General features: G+C 43.7%; 3 protein-coding genes across 3 annotated transcripts in view; 2 read left to right on the forward strand and 1 right to left on the reverse strand.

Annotated features, from left to right (window-relative positions):
• Positions 1 to 667: 667 nt before the first annotated feature.
• LOC139409739 (leupaxin-like) lies at positions 668 to 4,028 on the reverse strand. Its single transcript, XM_071155127.1, has 9 exons — positions 4,020 to 4,028; positions 3,111 to 3,239; positions 2,937 to 3,007; positions 2,667 to 2,769; positions 2,148 to 2,426; positions 1,731 to 1,904; positions 1,510 to 1,591; positions 1,221 to 1,369; positions 668 to 994 (listed from the first exon to the last, which is right to left on the reverse strand). Exons 1-9 carry the CDS (start codon positions 4,026 to 4,028, stop codon positions 728 to 730), a joined length of 1,263 nt encoding a protein of 420 aa, XP_071011228.1. The 3' UTR covers positions 668 to 727.
• A 4,738-nt stretch (positions 4,029 to 8,766) lies between these two features.
• LOC139410170 (zinc finger protein 692-like) lies at positions 8,767 to 12,849 on the forward strand. The gene is made up of 11 exons (XM_071155621.1): positions 8,767 to 9,027; positions 9,326 to 9,529; positions 9,686 to 9,717; positions 9,834 to 10,472; positions 10,563 to 10,641; positions 10,730 to 10,831; positions 11,295 to 11,342; positions 11,455 to 11,533; positions 11,625 to 11,739; positions 11,971 to 12,070; positions 12,225 to 12,849. Exons 2-11 carry the CDS (start codon positions 9,330 to 9,332, stop codon positions 12,388 to 12,390), a joined length of 1,560 nt encoding a protein of 519 aa, XP_071011722.1. The 5' UTR covers positions 8,767 to 9,027; positions 9,326 to 9,329; the 3' UTR covers positions 12,391 to 12,849.
• Positions 12,850 to 13,782: 933 nt separating this feature from the next.
• Positions 13,783 to 27,414, forward strand: part of LOC139409240 (F-BAR domain only protein 1-like) — a 43,223-nt gene continuing 29,591 nt past the window's right edge. Inside the window, exon 1 of the mRNA XM_071154115.1 lies at positions 13,783 to 13,953. The gene's annotated coding sequence lies outside the window, so the exon portion shown is untranslated. The remainder of the gene's footprint in view (positions 13,954 to 27,414) is intronic.

A 27,414-nucleotide genomic window follows, 5' to 3' on the forward strand; every position in this document is an offset into this window, starting at 1 on the left:
CTCTTGACACACAGACACCTGGCACCTTCTATCATACCACATTCAAAGGCACTTAAGTTCATCCACCCTTTGAATGGCACATATACACAACCCATGTCTCAATTAACTCAAGGCTTGAGAATCCTTCTCTAATAAAAGTCTAAGCCATGGGGGGGGGGGGGGGGTTGTCCTATGTAAGAAAGCTCAGGAAATATATATTTATATATATATATACTGTACCAGTCAAAAGGTTAGATACACCTATTCATTCCAGACAAACACCGCTCTAGCTCAGCCATCTTTCACAGCAGATGCGGAAGTGCCACATTTGCGTATGTGGTGGATTGAGACGCATCCAATGTAAAAGATATCTCTAGTTTAAACTGGATTTTGATGGGGATTTTTGAATTATGTTATGTTATATGTGAGTCAATTGACTCTAGGGGCCTGTCTCCTCCCCTTCATCTACACTGATTGAAGTGGCAATAATAAGGGATCATCACTTTCACCTGGATTCATCTGGTCCTTCTATTTCATGGAAAGTGTTCCTAATGTGTTGTACACAGTGTGTATCCACATGCAAAACAGCGAGGAACACAAAGAGATTAAATTCATCGTTTATTTTTAGATTTCTATGCAGATATTGCCTAGATTATTTGTGTGGGATTTTCAACATACTTTGTAAGTAGGACTTTTTTCAGGTTAATTGATTACCTTGTATTAACCAGGTATTATTACAGTACAAGTCTCACACAAACAGTTTGGTGTGGCAGGCTGAGCAGTAGGGTTTCCCTGCCTGCTCCTTGAATACTCCCTGACTGAGTTTCCTCAGACAGAAAGCACACACAAAGTGCTCAGGGTGGAACTTGCGCTCCATAGCCGAGATGCAGCACCCAGAGATGGGCTCTCCACAGCCCCCACACAGTGTACCCTGGCGGGAGTGGAAGTGCAGAGAGCACAGGGGACGACCATCCAGCTCCAGGAAACAACCATCGGTGAAGGACTTCAGACAGTCCTGGTTAGAAAGGGATAGAGAGAATTAGAAAGAGAGAGAGAAAACATCTTCTATCTAGTTGGTATAGATTAGGCCTACTCTTTTTTTGGAGATTGAGGACGATTATGGTAAATGGGTAATGTCAGGACAATGATGTATTGTGGCTGTTGGCTGTTCAAAGCGTATTGTTTGAGTAATGGCAGTAGTTTCTAAGCCGAAGCCATGTGATCTGTGGTGAGAGACTCACTGAGCAGACGAAGCAGTTGGGATGCCAGGTGCCGTTGGCTGCAGTCAGGAAGTTCTCTTTCACAGGCTCTCCGCAGCCAGAGCACTTTGGAGCAAAGAGATGGTAAAAGTCTCTGTGGCAGTACGGCTTCCCGTCCTTCTCCAGAAAACCTATGGCACATCAAAGGACACATACGCAAAGAGAGGAGAGTGTTCTCTGTCACACTGTGGTCTATAACTTATGTTACCCTATAGGGAACAGTAGTAGTTGTGGTGCCATCTGTCAGGCAGATAGATGTGTGCTCCCTCACCTTCAGGCCCAAAGCACTCCCCACAGTGGGAACAGAAGAAGTGCTCAGGGTGCCAGGTGCAGTCCATCGCTGTCAGGATGTTCTGAGAGTGAGGTCAAAGAGCCCAGCATGCGATGAGGTAAACCCAACAACAACTTAACGGATCTAGAGAGATGGTGAGTTGGCTTTGTGCAGTGTTAGATAATGGTGATACTGTCCAATCCAAAGAGAAGGTGTTGTACCTTCAGAATGAGGCCCTTGCAGTAACTACAGCGGGGTGAAAATAGATGCTGGTAGTCTTTCTCACAGTAGGCCTTCCCCTCCCTCTCAAAGAAGCCAATGGTGCCCAGCTCAGCCGTACACACCACACAAACAAAGTGTTCTGGGTGCCACACCTGGCCCAGGGCTGTGATCATCTGCAGAATGATAGAAAGAAAAAGTGATAGTATATTCCCACTTGGCATGGACATCAACGTCTATTCCACATTGGTTCAATATAATTTCAATGAAACGAAGTGGAAACAACGTTGATTCAACCAGTTTGTGCCCAGTGGGTTGTTTCACATACTGGCAATGGTACTGGCGATTGATCATCTTCGCCTATACTGCTATTTAGAAAGCAGGATTTTGTAAATTTTTTGGCAGCTCAAGCTGTTTACCTTTCCCACAATGACCTTTCCACAAGAAGCACAGTGACCCTTGGCCGTGGTGTGTACACCCATCTTCTCCATATCAGAGCTCAGGCCTCCCAGAAGGTCATCTATGGTGTCTGTTTTTCCGTGTGTTGAGGCCTTGCGCTCCAGATCAGAAGTCTTTGGGCTGTTTGTGCTCTCATCTTTCACTTGTGTGTCATCCATTTCTTTCTTTTCTCCAATCTGTTTCTTCTTGACTGACTTCTGGACAAGCGGTGGTGGGGTTGAGGGAGAAGGGTCTGGCAGCTAAAGATGAGAAAAGTCAATGTGTCCACAAAACAGACTTGCATCCATTCATATACATGAATGAAAAATGAAAATGAAATTAATGTTGGTGGCACTAGTAGTACTAAAGCTTCTGATATTTGTTTAGCTTGCTTACACTGCCCTCTGCTGTCAGATTAGGTCAACTTCACTGAAAGACAGTCGTCCTCTGTTCATGCTCTGAACAACAGTGTATTTATTCACTGATAGATGTTTCCTCACCCCCATCTCCAGGTCAAGCAGCAATTCATCCATTATGGAATCCAGCTCTCTGGAAGCAGAGCGAGGGCTCAGCAGACCAGCCTCCATTGGAGCTGGTAACTCACTGACAAACACACAGAGAAAACCACAAATGAGCACTGGTATACAGTGGACACTGGACAATTACTTAAATCTGTGGTAATTATGAATCTGAGTCTTAGCTCTATCTGTATGGTCTCACCCAGTGTCATTACATATGGCTATCTATGGGCTGACATACCAGTGGCTGACCTGTATACATTGGTGCTATCTGGCTCCTTTCCTTTCCTTGGATGGAGACCAACAGAACACACCTTTGGGACCTGCAGGAAATGCCACTTAACACATATGGAAAAAAAATACATCCAGTTGAAGTAACTGGACCAAAGACTAAACAACAACTGCTAGAGGTGATTTTATCATTACCTGTCCATATGTGTTGGCTGTATCTCTTTCTTTCTTCTGAGACGACTCTGGACCAGTTAAGTTGAAAGCCAACTCCTCTAGGAAAAGGTCTGTAACAAACACACACACATATATATGATATGGTAGGTACTATAATTCAGAAAATACATTTCTAACAGAATTCCTCTGAGATAAGCTGCAGTGCCTCATTACGGTCACCTCTTGCAGACTGCAAGGTGCACCCATTGATCTGCTGTGGTTGCTATTTACAGTGCTGCTTCCTGAGGAAGTGGTGGAAGAGATGCAATAGTTACAGACAATATCTTCACACTAAAAGGGACACTTTTGAAACTGATGCAATCCTCTATGACTAACAGCGTTGCTCTTAACTCACACATAATCTGTATGAAAGGGAACTATTAAGTAATTGTGTTTATTTTAAGACATTTTATCATAAGTTCTTCATAAGTAAATCATGACTGCACTGGTGGAGCACAAATCCATGAAAAAAAAATCGAAGTGAAAACAAACTCTTCTATTAAAAACAAACACTTATATTAATAATAATCGCTATCCACTGTCTTTCTCACAATTTGGTTGGTAGTGACTTCCGTCAACAATGTCAGGAATCCATCTGTCTCTCAACAGAGATAACCTTCTGTGTTCACTGTGAATTTACATTGACAATCATATCAACAAAAACACAATTTAAATGGGTATGATAGAACACATGACATGTTCAGCGTGACCAATGGCAAGCATTAATTCACCACACACCATAAAACATGTTCATGTACACCTCCTGAGCAACTTCCTTTTTTAAACTTATTTATGCTCAAACCCATCAATGTGTATTCCCTTGTAGTTTAATCTATTGCATTTTGTTTTATATTTAATCATCACAACAGAAGCAGAGGAAAAAATACTCACCCAGGTCATCCATGCTTGGAAAATATACTTGTGCACTCTGTGAATGAGCCTACGTGTTCCAGGGTGTGTGTGAGTGTGTGTCTGTGTGTGTGTGTTGGTTTACTGACAGTTAATTGGCTCACATCCTAAAAGGATGATGTCAAAATCAGATGAACTTGTGGATATGATTTTTATATCTCTGCGTGCAGTTTGAAGGAAGTTGCTAACTAGCATTAAAGCAATGACAGGAAGTCTATAAGTATCTATGGAGCACTCTAATCACACATTTTATTTCACCGGGTGAAAAGAAACATCTCACTTGATCCTTAAAGGGATACTTCTGTATTTTGGCAATGGTATACACGAGTTCATTTGATTCTGGGGAAATAGATAAAGGGCCAAATTGCCAAAATCTTGAATTATCCCTTTAATCAGGTCAAACTGTCATTTCCTTTTGTCTGTTTGTTTTGTTTACTTGAATTTCTCTGAGTGCACTGCTACCTCCCTGAAGACACTGGATACCTTCTAAGATATTTCTACTCATGTTTCTCATGTTTCTACTCATTTCTACTCATGTTCATAATAAAACATGTTAAAGGTCAATTCATGACCTGGTGAGAAGTTATACAAAGCTCAGGTTGTATGTACATACACGTTTTATCAACCACTATCTTCTAAATGCTGATGATATATGGGTTAAATAGTCAACTATCAATATGAAAGGTGAGAGAGCAGTCCCCCTTATCTGAAAATTGAACAGGGAAAGAGTCAAAGTTTATTTAACTTTAAGATAGTTGTGCTTAATAATGGTGTAACATAGGTGAATAGATTGTTCCACTTCATAATAGTTCAATATGATAACATAATGGGAAGGTTTTCAGTAGACATATTTATGACAACATAGATTATTGCATATTGATTACCTAATGCCATAAATTGTTGACATCATCACATCTCAATATAATGACATTATTACAGTGTAATTGTGTGATGACAAAATTAGTTAATTTTGTGAGCATCATTACATTATTATGACGTCATAATGCGTTTCATATCCATTTATATCAGGGATGGGCAACTTTGATTTGGGTGGGGGCCACAAAAAATCTGAACTCTTCATCGGTTGCTCGAGGTCTGCGTACCCACATCCCAGCAGGTAATTCAATTCAAATCAAAGCAAACTTTATTTGTCACATGCGCTATATACAACAAGTGGAGACCTTACCGTGAAATGCTTACTTACAAGCCCTTATTAACCAACAGTGCAGTTCATGAAGAGTTAAGAAAATATTTAACAAATAAACTAAAGTAAAAAATTATAAAAAGTAACACAATAACATAACAATAACGAGTTTATATACAGGGGGTACCGGTACCGAGTCAGTGTGCGGGGTACCGGTACCGAGTCAGTGTGCGGGGGTACAGGTATCAAGTCAGTGTGCGGGAGTACCGGTACCGAGTCAGTGTGCGGGGGTACAGGTTAGAGGTAATTTGTACATGTAGGTAGGGGTGAAGTGACAATGCATAGATAATAAAAACAGCGAGTAGCAGCAGTGTTCAAAACAAATGGAGGATTGGGAGGGTCAATGTAATAGTCCAGTGGCCATTTGATTAATTGTACAGCAGTCTACTGGCTTGGGGGTAGAAGCTGTTAAGGAGCCTTTTGGTCCTAGACTTGGCGCTCCGGTATGCTTGCCGTGCGGTAGCAGAGAAAACAGTCTATGACTTGGGCGACTGGAGTCTCTGACAATTTTACCTATTATAATGGTCCTAGATTGCAGGAAGCTCGGCCCCAGTGATGTACTGGGCCGTACGGACTACCCTCTGAAGTGCCTTACGGTCAGATGCCGAGCAGTTGCCATACCAGGCGGTGATGCAACTGGTCAGGATGCTCTCGATGGTGCAGCTGTAGAACCTTTTGAGGATCTGGGGACTCATGCCAAATCTTTTTTGTATCCTGAGGGGGAAAAGGTTTTGTCATGCCCTCTTCACAACTGTCTTGGTGTGTTTGGACCATGATAGATCGTGGGTGATGTGGACACCAAGGAACTTGAAACTCTCGACCAGCTCCACTACAGCCAAGTCGATGTTAATAGGGGCCTGTTTGGCCCGCCTTTTCCTGTAGTCCACGATCAGCTCCTTTGTCTTGCTCCCATTGAGGGAGAGGTCGTTGCCCTGGCACCACACTGACAGTTCTCTGACCTCCTTCCTATAGGCTGTCTCATTGTTAGCGGTGATCAGGCCTACCACTATTGTGTCGTCAGCAACGTTAATGATGGTGTTGGAGTCGTGTTTGGCCACCAGTCGTGGGTGAACAGGGAGTACAGGAGGGGACTAAGTACACACCCCCGAGGGGCCCCAGTGCTGAGGATCAGCGTAGCAGACATGTTGTTGCCTACTCTTACCACCTGGGGGCGGCCCGTCAGGAAGTCCAGGATCCAGTTGCAGAGGAAGGTGTTTAGTCCCAGGGTCCTTAGCTTAGTGATAAGCTTTGTGAGCACTATGGTGTTGAACGCTGAGCTGTAGTCAATGAACAGCATTCTCACATAGGTGTTCCTTTTGTCCAGGTGGGAAAGGGCAGTGTGGAGTGCAATTAAGAATGCGCCATCTGTGGATCTGTTGGAGCGGAATGCGAATTGGAGTGGGTCTAGGGTATCCAGGAGGATGCTGTTGATGTGAGCCATGACCAGCATTTCAAAGCACTTCATGGCTACTGACGTGAGTACTATGGGGCGGTAATCATTTAGGCAGGTTACCTTCACTTCCTTGGGCACAGGGACTATGGTGGTCTGCTTGAAGCATGTAGGTATTACAGACTCGGTCAGGGAGATGTTGAAAATGTCAGTGAAGACACTTGCTAGTTTGTCCATGCATGCTTTGAGTACATGTCCTGGTAATCCATCTGGCCCCGCGGCTTTGTGAATGTTGACCTGTTTAAAGGTCTTGCTCACATCAGCTACCGACAGCGTTATCACACAGTCATCCAAAACAGCTGGTGCTCTCGTGCATACTTCAGTGTTGCTTGCCTCAAAGCAAGCATGTTAACAAGTTTCGATAACTGGCCACAAGACTGGCCGTAATCTACTATTTAACTCACAACATTAAGTTGAGACCCTGAGTTCTCTCCCCAAAAATGAAATGTTTTATTTTTCACATACACAGAACAGATGCAGTGAAATGTGTTGTTTTACATGGTCAGCCATAGTAGTACACTGCACGTAGAGAAAATTAGGTGTATTAATCTAGCAATGTGTGTTTCACAGAATATTAAAATAAACTGTAGCCTACGACAATGTTACATTATGAGATTACAATGTTTCAATACACAAGAAACAAATGTATCATTTCTGAAATGAGGGAACAGTTATAACACAGATTATCCATTATATTGACCAGATACCCATAGGGCAGCGCACAATTGGCCCAGCGTTGTCTGGGTTAGGTTTTGGCCAGAGAAGGCCATCATTGTAAATAACAATTTGTTCCTAACTGACTTGCCTAGTTAAACAAAGGTTAAATAAAATAAATACTAATGGCTGCTCTAACAATGAAAATAAATGGCCACAGTCGAGTGGATCAGTTTTGTCAGGTCTGTGACCATCGTTGGTCACCACCTTTCAAAGTGTGTTGCATTATGAAGATTAAAATGGTCCGACTTGCGCCTACATGCCGACTGCATGAACTTTACAAAAACCATGTCATCAAAAGTAATGAAGTTTTGACTGCAGTCGACTGCAAGTTTCTGCAGTTGCTCTTCATCAACGTCATGCTGCAGCCATCGCCTGCATTGTGGGAGACTCTATTGTCAACCACTAATTGAGGGTGTTTTTGTTTGACCCACACGACCAAAGTCGTGACCAAAGACATGACTGAAATAGAAACCAACTTTGCCGCAATTCACGCAAATCGTGTATACAGTGGAAATGTAAACATGTATGAATGTGATATTTGAGGCTCTCTCACCAATTGATTGTACAATGTATACACATACATGTTCAATTTATGTGTGTGTGATATTGGAGTTGGAAACTACATCAGTGTCCGACTTTTGGCTGTCGCAGATACACCTCCCCCAACTTCCCTCCTCGACTTTCGTCTACAGTCGGTTGCTTTCACCTTACCACTCAAACGAGCCCATTTGCTTGAAAAATGTAAGGCAGTCTGGGGAAAGCAAGATCAGGTGGGACCATTCTAGCCAATGAGAGGGCAGATACGCGAGTGACCAACGGGCACAACGTTTTCCACCAGATACCACAAGTCCAAATTTGCGATCATAAAATGTGCTTTTTGGTCTTCATTTAAGGTTAGGCGTAGGGTTAGCAGTGTGGTTAGGGTTAGGTTTCAAATCACATGTTAAGAAGAGAAATTGTAGAAATAGGCTAGGTTTATGACTTTGGTAACTATTGACGACCAGGCACAACTCCGATATAAATGTTTTTTTCTCAAAGTTTCCGGGATATCACGTGTCCTACTTATATCAATACACTGGTAATAACCTAGTCATTACGAAAATTCTATTCGATCATCAATTAAATCACACGTAGAAAATAATAATTTAAATGTTTTGTTAACTACATTCGACATTCTCTCATTGACCTCCATACAAAACCCCCTCCCTTAGTGAGCGAAAAAAACAAAAAAAATCGCCACCTGCTACCGATTTTGACCCACTTATCCTTCTCGCTTCGACCTTTCCTTTCTGCTTATAATGTAACACATTTGCCGTGGTGGTTCATGGGAAGAAAATTTGCCACCTCCCACTTCCTCTGTTCCTGTTTATATTTCTCCCTATTCAATTGTAGTTATTGATAGAGCTTTGAGTAGAGTGATGAATGAAAGGCAGTGTGATTTCTTATAGTTTACCAGTATTATTAGTATTTTAGCGGCAACATCACTCCACAATCGTACAGACAGTAGTCGATTGGAATCTACTACCAGGGGTTGCGTCTTAGATCTTAAAAGGGCAACTGAATCATGGCGGGTGGGACCCCTTAGAATTGACAAGACTGAGTCAACTAAACATAACGAGGTGAGGTGGACCTCTCTTTTAGAATAAGTAAATGTAAAATAAAACAACACATACACATCTTCAAAAATACATTTTCACATGAATGTAGTCGTGAGCGTTTCACACATTTCAGTTTACCCTCTCATTCTGAACAGCTCTTCTGTTTTATTAGGTGTCAAAGGATGGGGGAAATAATTTCAGCTGTCATATTTTGACACTCAAAGGCATTTTATGGTATTTCAATGATTACAATGGCCAGTGTGAAGTTAACATTGAGATATTTTGTAAAACTACCCTCTTTCTTGTTGTTTATGCCAAGGGTGATGGAGCAGATGAATGACCCTTTGACAATGGTGTCGGAGTCTACTCCAGACACCATCAGACAGCAGAGGCGCAGGGAGCTGGACGCTCGGCGGAGTAAGTCTCGTGTGCGTCTGGGGTCATGCCTGCAGAGCTGGGGTCAGCTGAAGAACCACCTGGGATTCTCTCTGCACTCCGAGCTCGCCAACTACCTACTGCAGAGGTAAGGCCTCAGACCAGACTGGACTGGTGGTGGCACTGGTAACAAACAGCACACAATCTTCACGGCTCATCTTTATTACACATCTATAACATTGGAGTAATATGATGTTGGCTATTATTAATTTTGTTAAATTTCTTTTCACTCTCTTCTCTTCAGCTATTTTTCTAAAGTGTGTGCCAAATGCTCAGGTAAAGACCAGTTCCCATAACATACAGTTTACAGTTTCATTAATGTGAATATGTATGAACAAAGCCTGTGTTTTTTGAATGATGATGTAAAAGTGTGTTTGGTCTTGGTCCACTAGACAATATGAAAGGAGATACGACTGCCTTGGTGACATCAAGAGAATCTCTGCATCACCTCGTCCTATTGGTCCACACCCACGGGCAACAGTGCCCCTTCCCACCAACCCTCCAATCTGACACTGCCAGAGAGAAGCAAGCAGCTGACACAGAGGGAAGCCAGTCAAAGGGAGAGGCAGTGAAGCAGAGAACAGGCCCAAAGCACTTACCACCTCAGACAGGTGTGAAGGACTGTAGTTCTCCAGAGGATGGCCTCTCCCCATGTGCACTGGGGAAGGAAATGAGAGAACCCCCGGATGTGTTAGAGGCAGAACTGTGTCTGCACTATGTCTGTGAGGGAGGGCATCTGCTTTCATGGCAACCTAGTCAGAGTGACTGTGATGAAAAGAGGGGGGCAGGAGAGAGGGAAGAAGAGATTGTGGAGGGGGATATTACCCCTGCAGGTCCAACTATGTCCAAAGGGAGGATAGGAGCAAAGGAGCCCAAGAAGGAGAGTGTCACAGGGAGGGGTCGTCTTACTGTGAGGAGGGCTAGGGCTCGTGGTGGAGCAAGGTCTGTGGTGACCCAAGAGGAGGCACAGCAGCCAGGAGAGGAGACGATGGACCTGACAACCCTAAACTCTGGAGAGAGCAACTCAAGAGGTTCATTAAGAAATATTAATTCAAATTTCCTGATTAGTTCTGAAATGCCAGTGTTGACTCAACATCACTATGTTGTTTGGTCACATCCAGGAAGTGAGAATGCACAGGAAGGGTCAGTGGCAGGAAGTGACACAATGCCAGCAGAGTCCTTGCAGTCATTGGAGGATTGGTAAAGTTGAATAGTTTGCTTCATGCACAACTCCTTGGATGTATTTGTTGTTCAAATCATAATCAACTCAACCTCATGGTGATCTAAGTTTTCATAGGCGGCTACCTATGGAATGTAATGATCATGACGATGATAAGGAGCACAACCCAGACAACATCACTGGAGAGAAGGATGTCCCTTCACCCGGCAGGTTTTAATTGCACAGTTTAATCATCTAAGAAGGAAATACATGTGAATGAACATGTTGGAAAAATGTATGAGCACTTTGTTGAACTTCATAGTGATATAACTGTAGTACACGAGAACCTGAAGGGGGACACAGAGTACAGCAGTTCAGTCAGAGGTTGCGTTTACACAGGCTGATCAGTTCTGATCAGATTTGAAAATATCTTTGTGGTTGGTCAAAAGGGTAATTAGAGGAAAAAAGATCAGAATAGGGCTTCCTGTGGAAACACAGCCAGAGAGAGATACATTAAGTTGGGGACAAGGAGAAGGTGGCTTTTGATGGTATTTTTCCACACTTCCTTAATTTGCCAGATTGGATTATATGATTAAAACCATGAAATGTATTTTCAAGTAAAATATTATTGAGATGAAAATCATGAAAGCAATAAATGTAATACATTTTCTTTAATTTGGTTTGGATTTTATAGACCGGAGCCAGCCGACAATGTTTCTCAGATTGTCAGCAAAAAGAAAAGGTTTGTGCATTGTCAATTAAAAGTTATGTAGAATACTGTTTATTACTCATTTATGTATTTCTCACTTGTATATTTCCATCTGTTTATTGTCATCCCAATTTAATGTTCCCAGAAAAACAACACCGAAGGCAATCTTGCCTTGTGAGTTTGATGGCTGTGGGAAGATCTTCTCCTCTCGGCAGTACCTCAATGTGAGTTCAGCAGTATAGCTGAAGATGACCACTTACTGATTAAGGTAAAATACACAAAACTCCAATCTATCTCATCTCACACTTAATTCAGCATCATATGAAGTACCAGCACTTCCACCAGAGGACGTTCACCTGCTCTCACACTCCCTGTGGAAAGTCCTTCAACTTCAAGAAGCACCTGAAAGAGCATGAGAAGCTGCACAGCAGTGAGGCTCAACATTTCACTTTTAGGATTCTTTATTATCATCCTTTGCTTCTGCTCATTATGCTGAAATAATGATTGTCTGAGTAGCTATTTGTAGGGCCCTGTGTTTCTTCAGTCGCAGAGTCAGGAAGAACTCAGGTCCCTAACATTTTCATATACAGTACAGAGCAACCACAGATGCTCTGAACCTGGTACTGTATGTAATTACTCTCTCTGGCTTTTGTGTATTGAGACCAGAGGGACTTCATCTGTGAGTTCTGTGCCCGGGCTTTCCGCACCAACAGCCACCTTCTCATCCACCGCCGCATCCACACCGGAGAGAAACCGATACAGTGAGTATTCTCTGTCATAGTGTTTGTCACACAGTGTAGAGTAGTAACACCATTGTTAGGACTTCTACTATGGTTCCTGTATATGCTATATGACACTATTTCTGTACATCTGTAGTGATCCTTTTGAGTGTTCATCCCTCTCCCTCTCTACCAGGTGTGAGGTATGTGGCTTCACCTGCCGCCAGAAGGCCTCACTCAACTGGCACATGAAGAAGCACGACGCTGAGAGCAGTTACCAGTTCCCCTGTGAGGTCTGCGGCCGGCGCTTTGAGAAGAGTTACAACCTGACCGCTCACCACCGTAAAAGCCACCCTGACTAGATCTTGAGCCTCACCATCACCAACACTGACTCACCCCCCCCCCACGCCTCTTCCCTGTCCCTGCAGAACAATGACCACACCACCACAGCCATCGGCACAGCAACAGATGACTGCTTTATCATTGGCGTGACATGAAACCATGATGCTGTGTTTTGCCCTGTGTTTACACCTGTAGAAAGTGTGTAAATAATGCCCCCTTTGGTCTTTTGTTACCCAAATGTCCAGTAGGTCAGTGGCTCCTATGCAGTCCATGGACAATCTTCATACTGAATACAAGCAGTCTCCCCTTCGTCCCTACGTGTGTTTTTGTTACATGACTCAATATTCTTTGGGTTAAGAACGGTAATGATTAAGAAGACCACCTTTGGATGTTAAATCTATTACTATGTCGTTTTATTTATGAGGAAAGTACAGTATGTCAAAGGGAAGGAAGGGGGAAAATAAAAAGTTTGTGTTTTACATTTTGTTTTATCATCTTGAATTATCAGACTGATCACGTTACACATGTTATCTATGAGGAAATGTTGTTAATATATGACTAAACCCCCTTTAAAGATAGAATCTCTAGTTTCTACATAAATGTTTTGATGTATAAATTAATGATATATACCAATTTGTTCTTGAAGAATATAACTTATAAATGCCACATGAAATTAGTTCAACTCTTGTACTCCATCAGAACCCAAAATATGAGCGTATTATGCTCCAATATTTGTCAACAAAGTGCATGTAAACAAACACTGTATAGTTTCAAGTTTTATTAAGTCTCATGTACAGAATATACATGGTATACATCATCCAACTAAATCCTTACCTTAAGGTTCCTTCTCTTTCAATGCAACAACTACAACAAATAGTAAAAAAAAATAAGAATACGAACATAAAGTAAATGGCAGAATAGAAGAAACCTTTTAGCTCAAGTGTAATACACAATTTATATTACAATATTTACACAAGTATTGGGGAAGGGGGGCAAGGGTATATAGCCTCGAAACACGATTAAAACTATAATTGTGATATCATGGATGGTCAGTCCTTGCACACATAGCTTTCACTTTGAATTGGAGAGTGGTTGCATTTCTCCAGGCCCAACCCTCAGCTCTTTACCAAAACTATTTACTAAAACACAGGCAGGGTAACTGCTTTGTTATTGTTTCAATTAAGGATGCCATCTTTAATCTGGCTTTCAAATACGTCAGTCTTATTGATTGAAGCCCACATTGGCAAATACAGCCTCAAACTAACAGGTGGGCGTTATCGTTAAAATAAAATAATGTAATCCAATTGGCGCATAGAAATTCTAGAAGACCTGCCTCCAAATGGTTGCTATGCCTACAGCACATTCTTCCCCCTAGGCTTGATTGAAAAGTATGTCAACCAATAGAGATAGAGATGGGCGGGAATTTGCGCGCACACTGAAATCTGCCCAGAGAATTTGTGCCACTGCCCTAGTGCCTACTATCAAATCTCTTTGGGCAGGCTTCACCGTACGGCCGGTGCTGGACAGGTGAATGACTCAGGATGGAAAATGTACTATAAAGGTTTTCCAGAAAATACATACAGGTAATGAACCATTATTTAGGCTACGTCCTGAAAAATAGCTTGGTTTATAACTAGCACGAGGAAGTGCATAATGCCGACTTCAGCAGCATGACAAGAGACAATGTAGAATTCAGTAACGTTAGCAGACAACGAATAACGTTTTTGAGTTGAGCTTGCTGCCAACATCTCTAACTAACTGGATTTTGGTGAATGTTATATTATTACATTATCAGAAATATAGATTATGCTTTACTTGTTATTTTTGTTAAGTAGTCACCTTAATTGCTAATTACTTTAGAAAAACTGTACTCAGTTTGCAAAGCTGCCAGCTAATACCTTTTGAGAGTAAAAAACAATAACAATTGATTGGATGCATAATGTATCATTATGAAGATACTGTAACGTAATTAGACTCTCATGACTCTTCAAATCGAATGTTTTGAAAATGTTTATTTTGATCATGAGCCACTTGGATAAAAGTCACTTCTGACTGGTGTTTGTCAGGGTTTAAAAAAACAACAACACTTTTTTATACAATGAGTATACAATCGCATGTATTCATCTTGGTAGAATCATATCCTCCTGGGATAGTCCAAGATGTCAACAGCAATGACATCAATGACCTTAGAAAGACTTATCGAATGACCATGATGTTTAAATAAGGTCAAATATGTTTATAAAAGGTCAAACTGTCCCTGAAATGGCCAGGTTTTCTATTTAACGTTGTATGGAATACCCTATGTAACATTTTGAACATAATGATGATAATGGAAGTAAAATTCCACATTGACACTTGTTCTCCAATTGTGTTCTAACCATCTCAAAGTAAAAGTTGTAATGCCATAAGCTCCTATTCAATAGTTGGTTCGAAACCAACCAGGCTATATGAAAATACTATAGGAGAGGTTAATGAAAGCTCATTTAATGTTGTGTTTCTGTATCCAGATTTGCAATTTGCTGTGTGAGAGAGTAGTGAGTCATACCGGTGTGGGTGTATGGAGCGATTTCAGTGGCAACAAAAATTGTATTTGAATTTTATAATTTGTATTAGGATATTGGATTTGAATGTAATATTTGGGAATTTTTAATGCACAAATTGAATCATTGAATTCATAAATTGAACTTGTATTTCATGATTTGAAACGGAATTGAATGAATATTGCATGTCTCCTGCATGTCACAAGACTGAATTAGTCCACTGTTTTAGCCCACTGTGTTAGCCTCGTAATTACCAGACTGATTACTATGTGTAGCGAACAATTCATGTAAGCTCGTGGGATCAGGTCGCTCGTGAGGCTATGTGATGAGCAACCTTGGCTGAGAGATGAAGACGTGTTAGTTTAACTGATGGGGTTGTAACCCAGGTCTCCTGTGCACCAGACAATGCAACTTTTCATGTCTCAGACAAGTTACTCATCACACGAGTGTGGTCACGGAACCACCTGTGTTACACTTCACCCCCCTTTGACCTCCTCCATGAAGAGACCCATCCAAGTCACAGAACCAATAATCTTATAATGACTACCCATGCCAGAGACTTCAAACCAGCCGTCGGAGTGGGACCAAAAATCAGCCCTGGCATGTATTTATTTATTTTTTACCCCTTTTTGTGATATCCAAATGGTAGTTACAGTCTTGTCCCATCGCTGCAACTCCCGTACGGACTCTGGAGAGGCGAAGGTCCAGCAAAGTGCGTCCTCCGAAACATGACCAAGCCGCACTGCTTCTTGACACAATGCTCGCTTAACCTGGAAGCCAGCCATACCAATGTATTGGAGGAAACACTGTACAGCTGGTGTACCGAAGTCACCGTGCATGCACCTGGCTGCCACAAGGAGTTGCTAGAGCGCGATGAGACAAGGACATTCCAGCCGGGCCAAACTCTCCCCTAATCCGGACGACACTGGGTCAATTGTGTGCCACCTCAGGGGATCTAACCCGGATCTGCGATGCAGTGCCTTAGACCTCTGCGCCACTCAGGAGGCCCTTAGCCCTGGCATTTCTAACACACCGACCCATTCTTTTCCTACAGGACTACACACCTACCCGTTCTTTTCCTCCTGGACTACACACCGACCCGTTCTTTTCCTCCAGGCCTACACACCGACCCGTTCTTTTCCTCCAGGCCTACACACCGACCCGTTATTTTCCTCCAGGCCTACACACCGACCCATTATTTTCCTCTAGGCCTACACACCGACCCATTATTTTCCTCCAGGCCTACACAACGACCCGTTCTTTTCCTCCAGGCCTCCACAACGACCCGTTCTTTTTCTCCAGGCCTCCACAACGACCCATTATTTTCCTCCAGGCCTCAACAACGACCCGTTCTTTTCCTCCAGGCCTCCACACTGGCCCATTGTTTCCTTGAGGCTCCCATTATTTGCCAGATAATGATAGTTTTGCACACAAAACAAACTTGTTAGACTAGTTGGGCTAAAAATGGACTAAAAATGGAACAGAGCGTCTCGTATTTCAGGCATGACGTCCTTTACAATGGTGCCACTGGACTCAGATCTACAGTTGAGCTGGTTCAACCACTGGGGTCGCTGTGGAGTAAGTTAACCTGTTATGGCTGCAATCCCGATATCGGGATCGATATGACAACTACCAGTGAAAATAGAGGGCGCCAAATTCAAACCAAAGAAATCTCATAATTACAATTCCTACAACATACATGTGTCTTATATCATTTTAAAGCTATTCTCGTTGTTAATCCCACCAAAGTGTCCGATTTCAAATAGGCTTTTCAGCTAAAGCACTACAAACGATTATGTTAGGTCTCCACCAAACCACTATAAGCACAGCCATTTTCCAGCAAAATATAGCATTCACAAAAAGCATAAATAAAGATAAAATGAATCACTAACCTTGAATTATCTTCATCAGATGACACTCATAGGACTTCATGTTACACAATACATGCATGTTTTGTTTGATAAAGTTCATATTTATATAAAAAAATCGGAGTTTACATTGGCGCGTTAGATTCACTAGTTTCAAAAACATCAAGTGATTTTGCATAGCCACATCGTTTCAACAGAAATACTCATCATAAATGTAGATGATAATACAAGTTATACACATGGAATTATAGATATACCTGTCGTTAATGCAACCGCTGTGTCAGATTTCAAAAGCAGTTTACGGAAAAAGCAACCCATGCAATAATCTGAGATGGCGCTCAGAACAGTAGCCAAATTAGCCTCCATGTTGGAGTCAACAGAAACCAGAAAATACATGATAAATGTTTCCTTACCTTTGATGAACTTTATCAGAATGCAGTCCTAGAAATGTCCAAAAGTTCCATAACAGTCAGTAGAAACATGTCAAACAATGTACTGAATCAATCCTCTACAGGAAGTGGAATTTCTCAGGTTTTTGCCTGCTATATGAGTTCTGTTATACTCACAGACATAATTCAAACAGTTTTAGAAACTTCAGAGTGTTTCCTATCCAATACTAATAATATGCAAATATTAGCAACTATGACTGAGGAGCAGGCCGTTTGATATGGGCACCTTTCATCCAAGCTACTCAATACTGCCCCTGCAGCCATAAAAAGTTAAGGGGGGGAATGTAACACATGGGGATCTGTGAAACTCACTCATCGGCCTGAAGTGTCGCTCCTTGTGCAATTGACAAAGGATTTTTTTCAGTAGGGTTGTGGATTAGAATGCTTAAGGATGGTGGTCATGCGTGTTTACGAGGCAGAGGTCTTGAGTTCGAGTCTTGGTATGAGCTGAATCAGGGGGAAGCTTTACTTGTTAAGCAAGCAGCGGGTTGTCCTTTACATGAACTTCCTGAACTTCTCCCTATAGGCTTTAGCTAAGTGGGCTAACAGAGTCTTGTGACGTGCAAGAGACCTGGTACGAACCCAGTCAGTCACAAGAGCAAAATTAAATAGGGAGTGGAAGGGTATCATTAGAAGGGGTATGACAGGCATTTAAACTATATTCTTATGTGGGTCAAATTTAGTTTTTTTGTGACGCTGCCTTCTAATGTCGCCTGTAAACATCATAGAGGGGAACAGAAGGCTCCGGAGTCTTAGCTTTCAGGAATGGGGTCATAATAACTTATAGCCAAAACGGTTCAAATGCTAGAGCCAAATTCATTGTAAGAAAATAAATTAAATATGCCACATTGGCTTCAGAAACCTTCGTAAGTTTCTGTTTACCACAACCAGCATTTGATGCTATCTATTCCCCTCTCCCTTTCCTGGCTGGCAAAGTATCAGCATGTTTGTTGTCTCTGGTTTTGAATCTGAATTTGAAACATGAATCTGAATCCACCTGAGAAGTTGAATATATGAAACTTTGACAAGCTTGAAATGATAGTTTGTGAACTTGATACACAGACAATGAATGCAATATATACCGTATTGAAACTGAATAGGCCTATATAAATGTTGAATTTGAATATTGAATTGAATTTAAACTGAATTTTAAAGTGAATTCAATATTCAATTAAATTCAAAATCATGAAATTCAAGTTCAATTTACAAATTCAATGATTCAATTTGTGCATTATACATTTAAAATATGAAATTCTAATACAAAATAATTCAAATACAATTTCTATTGGCACTGAAATCGCTCCATATGGGTGGGACTGGGAATGAAGAGATGTAAAGTGGAGAGGTTTCAATTATATGAAGACATATGTATTAACTTCATGGCCTCTTGCCAGTTGACTTCTTGAGTAGTTACAGTAGTTACAGTGAGTAGTCACTGTTCAAATAAACCTACAATTTAAAATTATAGACTGATCATTTCCTTGTCAGTGGGCAAACATACAAAATCAGCAAAGAAATGTTTATTTATGAGTTGCACTCTGAAAACTCGATCTACCTTTCTGTCTTAGTTAGCTTTTTGGAGATTTCTATCAGCTTTAGTTTGACCAGAGGCAGAAATTCACTTGATAATCATGGTGGGAAATATGGGTGGGTTGATGTACCTGATTAGAAACCGGACCTATTGAAGCCAGTAAAACATCCCTTTAGTCTGATAACCTCTGCATCTGAAGACATAACCATCCAGCTTCTCTGGAGAGGTGAGTTGAGTGCTGCTTGCTGCTGCTGGCCCCAGCAGGTCTCTCAGGCAGCAGCAGGTAGGCCCTTAATGCTGGAGATAACACTGAGCTGAACAGAGGAGGCTTTGCTTTGACCCCCATCAGCCTGTTGATCTGGGTCCAGGCTGGCACCTCAGCAGCCACTCTCTCTACCCGCTGCCATCATCAGGTCCCTGCTAGCTCTCCTCCCAGAACCGAACAGAGACGCATCGCAGCCTTTTAGGGGCTGAGGCGAGGCTAGGTGATGGATGGTGTTGGACTGGGCTATCATTGCGGCAGGCTTCAGTTGTGTCTCTGTTCTGGGAGCAGCAAGGAGGGAAAGCAGAAAGGCAATGCCAGGGGGAGGAAGAGCCCTACTTTGCATTTAGATTTGAAATGACTGTGTGTCTCTCTGTGTTGTGCTGTTGATTAGCTCAAATTCTTATCATAGCCTTCCTGCAAAGCCGTCCGCCTCAGCCTGCAAGGAAAATACCACATCAATATCGGGGGGCCTACTCCGCTCTGCAATCAGAGCACTCAAATCACACATTTTATGTCACTGGGGAAAAGAAGCCTCTCAATTGATCCTGAAAGGGATACTTCGGAATTTTGGCAAGGAGGCCCTTTATGTACTTCCCCAGAGTCAGAGTTCATCTGACTCTGGGGAAATAGATAAAGGGCCTCATTGCCAAAATTCCCGAAGTATCCCTTTGAGGATTTTCTGTCCTCATGATCTAGCTGGCTCCCTCTCGCTCCCTTCTCAGCTCACCCACACAGTATTGTGATACTGTATGCTGTATTAATTAATTATGGAGATCCCCTGCCTGTAATGTAGGCTACGGAGCCGCTGGCTGTGGCCTCCCTTTGATCTTGCCAAGCAGGGCAGAGCCGGGAGGCAGGAGGCAGGGCCTGTGCAGCCGCTGGCCATGCTGCTAAGCATAGGGTCTCTAGCAGATGGAGCTCACTGGCCACAAGTATCCACCATGGGGATGGCTGCTGGCTGCAGGAACAGACCTCACTCTATTCTGGGTTACTGGTCCACTTCAAGCTGTGCTAAGTGGACCAGTGATAACTAAGGGGAGCTCAATATTAGGATTACCAAATCGTGTCGAAATGCATCGCATGTTGTTGACATGGTGGCTGACTACTGTGATGTCAAATCTATTTAGCGTAATTCCATATAATATGGATGTTGCTGTTTGTGTTGCAGTAGAAAAGGAGGAGAGCTCTGATGTTGTTCAGCACCTCGTGTTATCAATTATGTTTCTAATCTCGGTCGCCCAAAAGCACATAGTAACCCAAAATAAAACACTGTGAAGGAGCTGAGAGAGAGAGCCTTCTTGTGTAGACATTTGGATCTACATATTTGTGTTTTTTTCAGGTCTCAATTAGCAGCTGGACTATGCAAATGTATTGATTTGTGTGTTTTTTTAATATATTTTTAAAATGTTTTGTTACGCCCTTGATGCCTTGTACACAGACATCCATTCATTCTGAATGGACTGCCAGTACTCACCATGATGTCATGCTCTGCTCAGTGGCGGGTCTGTCTGTGCTGGAAGTGATGCCTGGCAGGCTGGCTCAGTGTCTTAGACTGTCCTGGACCCTACAATATGCTACAGGGACAACAACACATTCAGCTCCAATGGAAGGGCAGGGAGGAGAGCATACTTTGGTTCTGCCTGATGATTCTGCTGCTGTCTGGGTAGAGGAGGGAGAGTGCATTTTACACAAGTAGAGGTTTGTTCATGTGTGTACAGCTTGATGGTGTTCTAGTAATGATGTCAGAATTGATGCAGCAACACCACATTACATCAAGCTAGTGAATAGGGCAATCAATGATTGCATGTAGGCTACATCGTAACATACCCTTGTCTGTACATTATGCTTTGAATCTATTCTTCCGTGCCCAGAAATCTGCTCCTTTTACTCTTTGTTCCGAACGCTCTAGACGGCCAGTTCTAATAGCCTTTAGCCGTACCCTTATCCTACTCCTCCTCTGTTCCTCTGGTGATGTAGAAGTTAATCCAGGCCCTGCAGCACCTAGCTCCACTCCCTTTCCCCAGGCGCTCTCATTTGTTGACTTCTGTAACCGTAAAAGCCTTGGTTTCATGCATGTTGACATTAGAAGCCTCCTCCCTAAGTTTGTTTTATTCACTGCTTTAGTACACTCCACCAACCCGGATGTCCTAGCCGTGTCTGAAGCCTAGCTTAGGAAGGCCACAAAAAATCCTGAAATTTCCATCCCTAACTATAACATTTTCCGACAAGATAGAACTGCCAAGAAGACGGAGTTGCAATCTACTGCAGAGAGCCTGCAGAGCTCTGTCATACTATCCAGGTCAGTGCCAAAACAATTCGAGCTTCTACTTTTAAAAATCCACCTTTCCGGAACCAAGTCTCTCACCGTTGCCACTTGTTATAGACCCCCACCTGTGCCCTGTGAATTGATTGTCCCCATCGATCTTCAAAGTTCGTACTATTAGGTAACCTAAACTGGGACATGCTTAACACTCCGGTCGTCCTACAATCTAAGCTAGATGCCCTCAATCTCACACAAATGATCAAGGAACCTACCAGGTTCAACCCTAAATCCGTAACCATGGGCACCCTCTTAGATATCATTCTGACCAACTTGCCCTCTAAATACACCTCTGCTGTCATCAACCAGGATCTCAGTGATCCTTGCCTGCGTGCGTAATGGGTCCGCGGTCAAACGCTCCCTAAAACACTTCAACGATCAGGCCTTTCTAATCGACCTGGCCCGGGTATCCTGAAAGGATATTGACCTCATCCCGTCAGTAGAGGATGCCTGGTTGGTCTTTAAAAGTGCTTTCCTCTCCATCTTAAATAAGCATGCCCCGTTCAAAAAATGTAGAACTAACAGATATAGCCCTTGGTTCACCCCAGACTTGCCTGCCCTTGACCAGCACAAAAACATCCTGTGGCATTCTGCATTAGCATTGAATAGCCCCCGCGATATGCAACTTTTCAGGGAAGTCAGGAACCAATACACTCAGTCAGTTAGGAAAGCTAACGCTAGCTTTTTCAAACAGAAATTTGCATCCTGTAGCACTAATTCCAAAAAGTTTTGGGACACTGTAAAGTCCATGGAGAATAAGAGCACCTCCTCCCAGCTGCCTACTGTACTGATGGTAGGAAACATTGTCACCACCGATAAAACAATGATAATTGATCATTTCAATAAGCATTTTTCTACGGCTGGCCATGCTTTCCATCTGGCTACCCCCACCCCGGCCAACATCTCAGCACCCCCTGCAGTAACTTTCCCAAGTCCCCCCCCCCCCCCCCACGGCTTCTTCTTCACCCAAATACAGGCAGCTGATGTTCTGAAAGAGCAGAAAAATCTGGATCCCTACAAATCAGCTGGGCTAGACAATCTGGAACCTCTCTTTCTAAAATGATCCCCCAAAATTGTTGCAACCCCTATTACTAGACTCTTTTTCGTATCGTCTGAGATCCCCAAAGATGGCAAAACTGCCACGGTCATCCCCCTCTTCAAAGGGGAGACACTCTAGACCAAAACTGTTACAGACCTATATTCATCCTGCCCTGCCTTTTCTAAAATCTTCGAAAGCTAAGTTAACAAGCAGATCAACGACCATTTTGAATCCCACTATGGAATCTGGTTTCCGAGCTGGTCATGGGTGCACCTCAGCCATGCTCAAGGTCCAAAACGATATCATAACCGCCATCGATAACAGACAATACTGTGCAGCCGTCTTCATTGACCTGGTCAAGGCTTTTGACTCTGTCAAACACCGCATTCTTATCGGCAGACTCAATAGCCTTGGCTTCTCAAATGACTGCCTTGCCTGGCTCACCAACTGCTTCTCAGATGGAGTTCAGTGTGTCAAATCGGAGGGCCTGTTGTCCGGACCTCTGGCTATCTCTATGGGGGTACCACAGGGTTAAATTCTTGGGCCAACTCTTTTCTCTGTATATATCAATGATGTCGCACTTGCTGCTTGTGATTCTCTGATCCACCTCTACGCAGATGACACCATTCTGTATACGTCCGGCCTTTCTTTGGACACTGTGCTAACAAACCTCCAAATGAGCTTCAATGCCATACAACACTCCTTCCGAGGCCTTCAACTGCTTTTAAATGCTTGTAAAACTAAATGCATGCTCTTCAACCAATTGCTGCCTGTACCCTCCCACCCGACTAGCATCACTACTCTGGACAGTTCTGACTTAGAATATGTGGACACCTACAAATACCTAGGTGTCTTGTTAGACTGTAAACTCTCCTTCCAGACTCACATGAAGCATCTCCAATCCAAAATTAAATCTACAATTGGCTTCCTATTTCACAACAAAGCCTCCTTCACTCATGCTGCCAAACATACACTCGTAAAACTGACTATCCTACCGATCCTTGACTTCGGCGATGTCATTTACAAAAGAGCCTCCAACACTCTACTCAGCAAACTGGATGTAGTCTATCACAGTGCCATCCGTTTTGTCACCAAAGCCCCATATACTACCCACCACTGCGACCTGTATGCTCTCGTTCGCTGGCCCTCACTACATATTCGTCGCCAAACCCACTGGCTCCAAGTCATCAATAAATCTTTGCTAGGTAAAGCCCTGCCTTATCTTAGCTCCCTGATCACCATAGCAACACCCACCCGTAGCACACGCTCCAGCAGGTGTATTTCACTGGTCATCCCCAAAGCCAACACTTCCTTTGGCCGCCTTTCCTTCCAGTTCTCTGCTGCCAATGACTGGAACAAATTGCAAAAATCAGTCTTATATCTCCCTCTCTAATTTTAAGCATCAGCTTTCAGAGCAGCTTAACAATCACTGTACCTGTACACAGCCAATCTGTAAATAGCACACCCAGCTACCTTATCCCCATATTGTTACTTACCCTCCTGCTCTTTTGCACCCCAGTATCTCTACTTGCACATCATCATCTGCACATCTGTCATTCCGGTGTTAATGCTAAATTGTAATTATTTTGCATCCATGGCCTATTTATTGACTTACCTCCCTACTATTCTAGATTTGCACACACTGTACATAGATTTTTTTATGGGTAGTGGGCACTGCAAAATGGGTCTGACGGAATTACCTCTGTTCCGCTACCTGCCACATCAGGTTTGATGAAGGACAGTGTGACAGACTAGCTACAGGAGCTACTCTCCCTGTTGCTGTCCTTGGAAAACACCTACAGTTACGAAAGTTTGGCGAGACACGTTATAGATGTGTTAGACCTCAGAGAGAGGATTTATCTAAAGGTCACTGCTATCATCACATGCATTTTAGAGCTCTACTGCGGTATCTCTGTTATTTAGTGTGGGAGAGTGTGTTGATTGGTGGTTGCTCTCTCTTCAGTTCTCTTCCATTTCTCATTCACCTCGTCGCAGTTTGTTCTCTGTCAAAGCCTTAGGCCCCTCTGTTCTCTTACTTTTCTCTTGTTTCATCCTCCAACTACCCACCATTTCTTTCGGTTCTTCTTGACTTCCTCTGCTGCCAGTGACACATGGGACCGTTAAGACCCTAGCAGACCATCTTCAATCGATTCTTCGACGTGTCATTACTTTTACCCATTTTCTCTCTTCTCCAAGATGGAGGAGGTAGATCTCTGGGGTTGCCATTTGTCAATGAAGATGGCTGTGGGAGTAAGTCAATTCCCTCCCAGCCTCATGCCCTAACAGAGACGAGCTGAAAGAGAGTGGTGTGGGGATATAAGGAGCATGCAGGAGCCTCTGCTGAACTGTCAATCCAGAGAGAAGAATCTGCCAGTAGCCCCACTCTAATGACCTCCATCACAGTGAAAAGAGAGGGAGGCTGAATATGGGTGGAGAGATGCCAGTTATTTACTGGCAAAACAAGAGGAAGGGACAGTTCGTGGGGGGGACTGGAAATTTCTTCTTTTTTTAAGCCCTAGTTTTTCATGGCAGGTCATCTAGACTAGAGCCTGGGCTCTGTGCTGATATGGCTTCTTCTCCACTGCTGTATGCTGGTGATAGCCTAGCGCAGCCCTGGCTATGGTCCTAGACTAAACCACCACTAGCCTGTCTGCCATTCTCTCACAATCAGCAGAGGAACCGGCAGAAGCCCAGCCCAGTCCAGGGAGGAGGTAACACGGCGCATTACTGTATAAACTCACTAATACTGAGCTGTAAAGACACCGAAAGGAACAAACGTTAGGCCTACTGGACATATGCTAAGCTGGCTAGCCTATTATTGTGTCCAGTCAAGTGTATCCTTTAACCCACAAGGTATTCCTGGGTGCTTTCCATTACTTTACCCAAAAATATTTTTTTTTTATTTTTTTTATGTGCTTTTTTAATCATATTCCTTATCAGTCCACCCACATCTGTTGAGGCTCTCGGCTGTGGAGAATGCTTCTCTCTCTCGCTCTGACCCTCTGTGACTCTCAGTGACTCAGCGTGTACCAGATGGTTCCACCACAGCAACTTCCACAGCAGCCCACCATGATCCGCTTCAGCCTCAGTTCTTTTGGATATTAATTAACCAGAGGAATCCCAATGCACAACACTGTTGTAGTCTTTGTTTACCTCCGAGTAGAGGTGTGATTTCTGTAAAGGTCAGGTTGAATCCTGATCAAGGTAGCTGAATGTCATCTATTCTAGCCACTCATCAGTCTCTCCTCAGCAGCCCTGTGTGAAGCCAGCAGCCCTGTGTGATCCCTCTGTCTTACTGATTCCATCACTGCCACGTCTCCTCTTCTCTATCACCTTGGGTCTGTGTTGCGTAGAACAGAGTGGGTACTTGGTAGCTGGCTGCAGCGTCTCACTTTCAGCCCTGAGCCATGCTGCCAAACGACTTCAAGCGCTGAGTTAATTAAGTGTGTGTGTGTGTGTGTGTGTGTGTGTGTGTGTGTGTGTGTGTGTGTGTGTGTGTGTGTGTGTGTGTGTGTGTGTGTGTGTGTGTGTGTGTGTGTGTGTGTGTGTGTGTGTGTGTGTGTGTGTGTGTGTGTGTGTGTGTGAGAGAGAGAGCTTTTCGTGTGTTCCCCTGTCGAACACCAGGTCGCTCCTCTGTGCCAGCAAAGATAAAGCCCTCTCTCCTCTCAGCAGAATAATATGAACCCACAACCAGGCCTGCCCTGGGGAAACACTGGGACTGCAGGGTCCTCACACTCACGCACACACACTCACTTGTACGCGCTCACACTCATTCACCTTTGCTATGTGCTTGGAATCTCTTCTGGCTACTATTATTCATGATGAGCAGAGAGCTAGGAGCTACTTGAGCAGGAATGAAATCCCCCACAGCAGTGTGGGTGGGTGGAGAAACGCTATAGGGGGTCAGAGGGTGTATGTGCAGCTGTTGCTATGTTTCCTCCTGCCTCCCATAGTCCCTTCCCATAGAAGCCCATAATCCCTTCCCATAGTCCCTTCCCATAGAAGCCCATAGTCCCTTCCCATAGAAGCCCATAGTCCCTTCCCATAGAAGTCCATAATCCCTTCCCATAGAAGCCCATAGTCCCTTCCCATAGAAGCCCATAATCCCTTCCCATAGAAGCCCATAGTCCCTTCCCATAGAAGTCCATAGTCCCTTCCCATAGAAGTCCATAATCCCTTCCCATAGAAGTCCATAGTCCCTTCCCATAGAAGTCCATAGTCCCTTCCCATAGAAGTCCATAATCCCTTCCCATAGAAGTCCATAGTCCCTTCCCATAGAAGTCCATAGTCGCAATTCTCACTTCACAGTCAGAGAAGAGACCATGGTTCCTGTTGATTCATTGTGTTGTGGAGGCTCTTTGTGTGTGACCTTACCTTAGTATACCTTCTGGGAGGTGACTCTGGGGGATGGTATTAGAGATATGGCTATTGGCTAGAGACCCATAGCGTAGCCTCTCAGCTCTAAACTGCACACACAGACAGACTGAGTGATTACACTGTGGAGATTTTTATTCATCTTGATAGGGCACACTCTCCTTGGTGGCTCTGTCAGAGCTCTCTCTTTTTCTCTCGGTCTTCTCTCTGTCTTCCCCCGCTCTCTCCGTCTTCCCCTCTCTCCGTCTCCGTCGTCTTCCCCCGCTCTCTCCGTCTTCCCCCGCTCTCTCCGTCTTCCCCCGCTCTCTCCGTCTTCCCCCGCTCTCTCCGTCTTCCCCCGCTCTCTCCGTCTTTCAGTCTTCCCCCGCTCTCTCCGTCTTCCCCCGCTCTCTCCGTCTTCCCCCGCTCTCTCCGTCATCCCCCGCTCTCTCCGTCTTCCCCCGCTCTCTCCGTCTTCCCCCGCTCTCTCCGTCTTCCCCCGCTCTCTCCGTCTTCCCCCGCTCTCTCCGTCTTCCCCCGCTCTCTCCCTCTCCGCTCTCTTCTTCAACCGCTCTCTCCGTCTTCCCCCGCTCTCTCCGTCTTCCCCCGCTCTCTCCGTCTTCCCCCGCTCTCTCCGTCTTCCCCCGCTCTCTCCGTCTTCCCCCGCTCTCTCCGTCTT

Source organism: Oncorhynchus clarkii, chromosome 5 (genome assembly GCF_045791955.1).
Source record: "Oncorhynchus clarkii lewisi isolate Uvic-CL-2024 chromosome 5, UVic_Ocla_1.0, whole genome shotgun sequence".
NCBI classification, from domain to species: domain Eukaryota; kingdom Metazoa; phylum Chordata; class Actinopteri; order Salmoniformes; family Salmonidae; genus Oncorhynchus; species Oncorhynchus clarkii.

What these genes read in the sequence shown, in the direction of transcription:
- LOC139409739 (XM_071155127.1), bottom strand. An exon ending in CAGCCAACACATATGGACAG is followed by an intron (nt 3,008 to 3,110) that starts GTAATGATAAAA and finishes CATTTCCTGCAG; the next exon opens with GTCCCAAAGGTGTGTTCTGT. An exon ending in TGCTTGACCTGGAGATGGGG is followed by an intron (nt 2,427 to 2,666) that starts GTGAGGAAACAT and finishes TCTCATCTTTAG; the next exon opens with CTGCCAGACCCTTCTCCCTC.
- LOC139410170 (XM_071155621.1), top strand. Translation starts at nt 9,330, where the DNA reads ATGGAGCAGATGAATGACCCTTTGACAATGGTGTCGGAGTCTACTCCA. An exon ending in GATGTCCCTTCACCCGGCAG is followed by an intron (nt 10,832 to 11,294) that starts GTTTTAATTGCA and finishes TGGATTTTATAG; the next exon opens with ACCGGAGCCAGCCGACAATG. An exon ending in CCTCTCGGCAGTACCTCAAT is followed by an intron (nt 11,534 to 11,624) that starts GTGAGTTCAGCA and finishes CACTTAATTCAG; the next exon opens with CATCATATGAAGTACCAGCA.